This window comes from Ixodes scapularis, unplaced genomic scaffold, assembly GCF_016920785.2.
Source record: "Ixodes scapularis isolate PalLabHiFi unplaced genomic scaffold, ASM1692078v2 PGA_scaffold10__122_contigs__length_95168666, whole genome shotgun sequence".
NCBI classification, from domain to species: Eukaryota; Metazoa; Arthropoda; class Arachnida; order Ixodida; family Ixodidae; genus Ixodes; species Ixodes scapularis.
Window position 1 is genome coordinate 65132094 of NW_024609836.1, and position 6890 is coordinate 65138983.

A 6890-nucleotide genomic window follows, 5' to 3' on the forward strand; every position below is an offset into this window, starting at 1 on the left:
TGCACTTTCGTAAAATTTTCCACGTGTTCACAGCGGCAAGTCTCAACAATACACAGAGTCTTCCAAAAACTTCTTCGGCGAATGACGAGGAACGAGTAGAAAACGTGTCCACAGCACGCTGGAAAACCGCAGCAAAGGCTAGCAAAAACAGCAAATCGTACCCCAAGCGAGTAAAGTCCGGTGGCTTCACTTGCGCTGCAGCGAACAAGCGGGGAAGCGCGATCCAGCAATTGTCATAGAGATCAGTGGTTCTGACTAGATAGTCACCCGCTGGTTTCGCGCTCGTAAATACCGCAGAACATAATCGTTCGTTAGTTGCGGATTTTCGCTTAGCTCGCGACTACTACTTAGCCGTGCTACTAACCTTAAAGGGGCCCTGCAATCATATTTAAGCGTCTACCTTTTTTGCGGTTTCCACGTCTCTTGGGGTTGGGGCAAGCCAGCGGGCACGGAGAGAGCAACTAAATATCAGTGCGTCATATTTTAACCGGACGACGCGGAAACCTCCTCCACCGACGAGGGCGACCCGCGGTACCGAAAACGCGCAAAATGTGACGTCTTTGGTCCTGCGCTTGCCACTGGTCAAAGCCGCTAAGAGCTTTTTTTTAGTCGAGATACAAAATATAAGTGTCGCGAACCGTTTCAATTATGTATGAAAGTAGTTTTTGTTCACTATTTTAGATCGGAAAAGAAACAAATGCAGTTTAGAAAGTACGGAAACGAGAAATGACCCGCCGACATACCCGCCACCAAGCGACGGAAAGAAACGGCGCATACTAGAAAAGGCTAGTGGGATGAGGCTACGACAAACGAGGAGCGTAGAAAGGTCCCGGATGTACGCGGCGGCGCTGTGGTCGTATACCGGCTCAAGAATCCGACCGGTTCCGAGCGTTCCGAAGGCCTTCGGCGCGGGCCCTGCTGGCGATTTGGCCATTTGGCGGTGCGTCAGCGCGAAGTGGCTCCCGTTCTGAACTGATCTTTACGCCGTGTTTGCTGTCGTTTGTGGCCAATGAAATGTTATGCCGAATTAGTGTTTAGTCGCGCAGCAAATGCAATGCGAGCTGCCCTGGCCGCCCGCTTCATACAGCCTATCCAACTCGTGCTTTAGTGGCGCCCTCTCGAGCCGTCGACACGGAGTGCGGCAGCCGTGTGCGCTCGATGAGCTCACTACTCCTCCTCTAGTTCAAGGCCACTCAAGCCGGGACCTACGACGTCATGAAGGAGGTTATTTTTTGCTTGTTTTTGTAATTCTAATTTGCCTATAACTTTTAAAATAAAGCGAAATTTGAGAAAAGAAAAGTTGAATTAAGTTACTACGTTCAGTACGCTCAGGTTCAGTGCAAATTAAAAACCAGTCAAAAAGTCATTGCAGGGCCCCTTTAAGACGGCGCTAGTTAGTCGCGACTGGTGAATACGGGTGTAAGTTTCGAGAAGGTCGCAAGAACAGTATCAGAAACGAAATATGGAATGAACAAAAGTATAACGAACGGTTACGAGAGTTACTCGAAGGACGCCATTCGGTGACAATTGAACCGGACTGACACCTTCGCCCTATACTTGAGTCACGCGGCCATGTTCTTTCTGCGGTAGAAAAACAATCAAGGAGCTGCCAAAATGTTGGCAAGTCGTGCCTGGACGCCGAAGGCCTCTGGAAAGCATATGCGGTGTTCTACGTTTGTCAAATTTCCCATTTCCCTTTTAAAATTAAAGTCCCGGTTGCCCCTTGTGCACGGACTATACCTTCGAATGTTTTCCAGTTCGAAGATATGCGGGTCGTTCTCAACTTTTAGTTGGGGAATCGGTATCAGAACGCTTCTTTTTTTCTAAGGTGCTACCAGTTCCTAATGACACTTCGAAGGAAAGGGCACATGCACGTTTTGTGACTATTAAAAAAAAAAACAAAAAAAAAAAACACACACATCAACACATGTGAACGAAAGAAAATACGATGAAATGGGGAAACAATTTTCTTATATGAATTGGCCAGGCTGCTGAAAAAAATACAACAGACCAAGCAAAGTTATTGTCATCAATAACTACACAAACGCTGGAGAAAATTTACGCGACACTCGAACTTAATAACATTTATAATAGTTATAAAACGTGACGTTTATTAAGAAAGAATTGTCGACACTCTTTCAAAGTGTCTAAAAAGTTTGGTAGTGATATTTATTCCCTGAATGTGGAGCTATTTTTTGTCTCATGTAGCGATACTGGTGCAAACGAACTATTTATATTCCCGTTACGGGTTCATTCTTTTTACCCATTAGGGTCAAGATTTAGTAAAGCACTGAGGTCAAACCAGCCAGTGGTTTTTGCAATGGAGAATCGTTTTATTTATCCGCTGAAATCGTTTGAAATACAGGACAATGGCGTATACAATCGAGCCTAAGAGCAGGACATAACGTCAGCTCTAATTTGTACATTAAAATTGATCAAATAAAACATACATTGGAACTCTTTTAGCTGTCAAAAAGGTTGCGTTTTCATGCTGCTGTACAACTGAGTCCTGTTCAATTTACCCCACCAAGGACTTGGCTGCCTCCAAGCTTACGATAATCAACTGTGCCTATCTTTGGCACTGGCACGATGTTCACCAATTTCACTCGCTCTCTCTGCTACTGCATTAGATAAAGTAGCCAAAGAAACACTGTTGATGCGAGGCTTAAGAAAAAGAAAAAAAGTGCTTTGAGCAATTTATTTGCTCTGTTTGGGTGGACATGTGGATGTGTTCAAGAAAAAAACTGCATGCTTCATTCAACTACTTCCAAGCACAAAAAAAGCATATCGTCTACTATGAAGCCTTGTTCGCGCAATGAGCTTGTATGGAAGCGACATTCTTTTAGGGGATCGCTGTTCTTAAAGAGCTCATCAGACGTCAGGGGGCGGTTTTTGTTCTGACTAGCATCGGTTGGGTTAATCAGAACTAGTGTGATGTCTATCGACAGCCCAGATGTTATCGCTTGACCGACAACCGCCACTTTGAAGCTGACATACGCGGCACAAAGAGGCTTTTTTTGGCATATTGGCGAAAGCTGAACCTGGTAATTATTAATTGTTACCTCTCCCTTAGAACATGCCGGATAATAGTGAGTTTCAGCTTCAGATGGCGTTTTGTTCACTTTGAAAGAAAAGTTTCTGCATACAAAATCGTGTTTTGCTATGGCAAGGTCACCTGGCCGAAAGCACGTAGCCGCCCAGTTATTGGGAAGTTTCTCGCAGAGAGCCTGGATTTTTTTGAGTACCTTAGTACAATTTTCTAACGACCCAACAAAACTTGATGTTTTGTTTGTTGAATCGTCTGCGTCTGTAACTGTAACGCAGTGCTTTACAGACTCGACAAGATTCCTTGCCAGATTTTCGAGATCCCTGACAGACTGGGAACACTTTCTCATCGACTCAACGAGGACACTGACGTCATTACCTGTGCACATAACAGCAATGGCTGCCAGCGCATTGATCTCCACGCCGTTCTCATGGTCAAACTTCACTTTCTCTTCTAAAACACTACTCTGTGGTCCAGCACACGCCACACTTCTATCTTGAAGGACACATGCATTCAAATGTTCCAGTACTTCGTTATGAAGAACAGGGCCACCACATGTTTTGCAAGACACCATGTGGAAGTTGCAGTTCTTCACAAAGTGATTTTCAAGATCAAAAAGTGGTCCACGAAAGTCGCAACCATGTGGAGCGTTCATGCACCTGACCAGTAGCTTATCTCTCTCGGCATCCCCTAGAACAATATGCTTGCTTTCGTCTGGGTTGATTTCCCTTGCGTCGAGAGGACATTTAGGACTAGCCTCGACCAGGAGGAGCTGGTTACAATCAAGACAGAAGGCGTGCATACAGGCCGCCACCATTGACGTCTGCGACATCAATCCGCAGAGGTCGCATGTAAAGGCACGGGGCAGTGACCTCTGGAATGTCAGAAGCTTCCAGTCCAAGAAGCTAGAGAATCCTTTGAGCGTTGCTTCAGCCATGTTAGATGGCGCCTCATGAAAGCTGAGCCCTTTATCTTTCCCAGAAAGCTCCTTGTGCAGGATTTGTGCTGACCCCTTGACCAGGCCTTGTCGGTGTCCTGCACAGGAGCGCAAATTGCCTCATTAGCGGTGCAAAGATGTACGACAAAACTAAGAGAGCAAGTTGGGGGCTTTAGGAGACGAGTGCACCTACTTTTTAAGAGAAGGCTAAAATGAATATCTGCAAATAAGGTTAAGATAGCCATTATTCTTTTAGGACTAACTGCAATATTTAAAAGTTATATAGATCTCCCTTGTTGTAGGACTAAAATACCACGCACAGCACTGGTCTCATTGTGCGTAAGTAGTAAAGCTATTGCGTCTGGTTTTTGATCAGAACCGAAAAGTAATAAACAGTGCTAAATATTCTTGTACCAGATCAGTGCCACGCGTTACTTTTTATTTCAGTCTGTATTTTGAATGCGAGCACTGAATATCACCAAGTATTTATCAGTAATGCAGTCACTGCTGACAAGTACTTAGTCCTCTCTATGTGTTCACACGTTGAATATTTTCGTATGAAGAAAGGGCGTACCTATTGCCCAGGAATCAAATCGACAGCAATTATAGAAGGAAGCATACAGATAAGCTAGTTTTATGCAGTCACTTAAACACTAGAGTGTGGAGGCATGAAACAAGTAAAGAAAGATCTCCAAAAGAAAGAGGGCTGCTTTTTCCGAACTCCGAATAACTTACAAAAAAAAAAAAAAACCTAGTGCGACAAAAGATATTTCAATATGCAAGGAATTTAGATGGACTCAAACGACTTCTCCATATAATCGCATCACAGGTTTAGGCAGTTATGACTCGCAAAAAGTTTCTGTATTAACTCCTGACTACTCAAAGAAGATTGCCGCCTGGGTTTTCAGTCATTTCATGAGGCGTCAACAAAACCGCCTCTCGTCAAGAGCATGTTATGGGTATTGAGGAAACTGCATTAAGTTTCGGGGATGACGAACAGAGGTCAATGATGAAGGGGGTTAGAGAAGAACGTGTGTAGCGAATGAGTGCCTTGTTGAACTCGTTCGGAAATGACTGAGAAACCAGTTGGGAACCTTCTTTGGAAAGGATATCACGAGAGCTTGTGCCACGTCACGATAGTTGCATAAATCGGCGCAGGCGTATATTGAAACATTTTCCATCACTTTTTTTTTTGTTACCTAGTTCATCGGAGGTTGAAGAAAGCAGCCCTTTTATTTACACCTCATTTCTACACTTGATTTCTAAAATTGTTGTGACTCCAAATATAGTATATATAGAAATATGGGGACATACTAATTCTAAAAATACAGGTAATTTGATTTCAATTCGAACGGACTGTGAAAAAAAGGTGAGTGTTTCTTGGCTGCAGTCTTGAGCTTGCATCTATCATGCTCGTGCACACATTAGATGAGGACATAACCATCGTGAAAAGTTAGCGAATTACTTAAAATCTGTTACTGTGAAACCCTTAAAAATATCTTACATTTCTTATCCTGTGAATCTGAATATCACGTTCATTTTCCCCCGAAGGTGCGACTAAACGCAAGGAAACACGAAGCACCTCCGGCCAGTCGTTACGTCATAAAATGATCTTTCGGCCGTCAAGCGCGTGTTGCTCGTGTGGGTCGCGTGAAATTGGGAGCTTGCCAGGTATAATTTCCGGCACTGATGCCAGTCGTGACGTTGTTTTCTGACCTTTTTGAAGCAATAAGAGTGCGCGTGCATAGCTTTGACAGGCGACAAAAATGCAGGAGAGCGGAGGTTCCGAAAACTCTTGGTATGACGTCACGCTCCGGGAAGGAGGGGCTTCGGGGGTACTTTGAAAATGATTTTCTGCACCCTCCGTGCACCCAACTGAAAAATTATTGCGATATCCGTAATTTTCGAGGCCATATGATTACGATTTAAGTGTTTTGCTCAAGTGCACAACCACTTCAGGTTCACTTTATTGTTCGGGAGCTTTTAATTTTTGCGAAGTTCGCTCATTGTAAGATTCGCGAACTCTAGTGGGAGCGAATATTTCTATTTTCTGCAGAGGCGAATTCCAGTCTTTAGAAATCGTGAAATTCACTGGTCGCGAACACGACCCCGCTGCCAAATTCGCTAAAAATCAGGGCCGCAAAAATGAAGGGTTTTACACAAGCATGTGGCCAGGATTTTGTTTCGGGGGGGGGGGGGGGGGGGGGGGGGCACCCATGACAAAACGCTGCATGAGGGGGAGGGGGGAGAGGAGGTGTCAGCAAAATGGAAGATTTCGGGGGGAAAGGCGGGCCCCATGCCCCCCCCCCCCCCCCTGGCTACGTGCCTGGTTTTACAGTTAAAGCATGTAAGCAGGCGAGGTTATTGATACATATTAGAAACAATAAAGGCCTGAATACACTACTCTTAGGACGGACAAGCACGAAACTTCGTGTTTCGTTTCTGTTCGTCTTTTTTTTTTGTCCCCTCGCTTCAGGGTTACCATGTTTGTTACACAGTAATCAATATTTTTAATTTTTGATTTGATGGGTCTTGTAACATTCGTTATTGAAGGCTAAACCAATTTAAACATATTGGGAAATGACAGCGGGCCAGGAGAAATTTGTTGGTCGGTTTTCGTGGTTGTGCCGCCCGATTTCAAAACTGGACGTGGAAAGAGCGCCGGAACTTCCGTCCAGAATGATGTACGAAAGAGTAAGGTACTTAATTCGAGCGCTTTGTCGACAAAACGCCGACTTCGCCGGGAGTGTGATAATATGCGCCGTTATGACCATGACAGCCAACGACGACAGCTTACCTTAGGTTTGAGTAAATGCCGGGAGATTTCCGTTCGGGCGCTGCTCCTTTGCAATCGTGCGGGGAGCGGAAAGTTCCCCCTAAACGCAGCGAAAACGTCGACACAGCGTT

General features: G+C 44.8%; 1 protein-coding gene across 1 annotated transcript; it reads right to left on the minus strand.

Moving 5' to 3' along the window:
• Window positions 1-2753: 2753 nt before the first annotated feature.
• On the minus strand, window positions 2754-3983 carry LOC115329461. The gene has a single exon (XM_040209869.1). It carries the CDS (start codon window positions 3981-3983, stop codon window positions 2754-2756), a length of 1230 nt encoding a protein of 409 aa, XP_040065803.1.
• Window positions 3984-6890: the final 2907 nt, after the last annotated feature.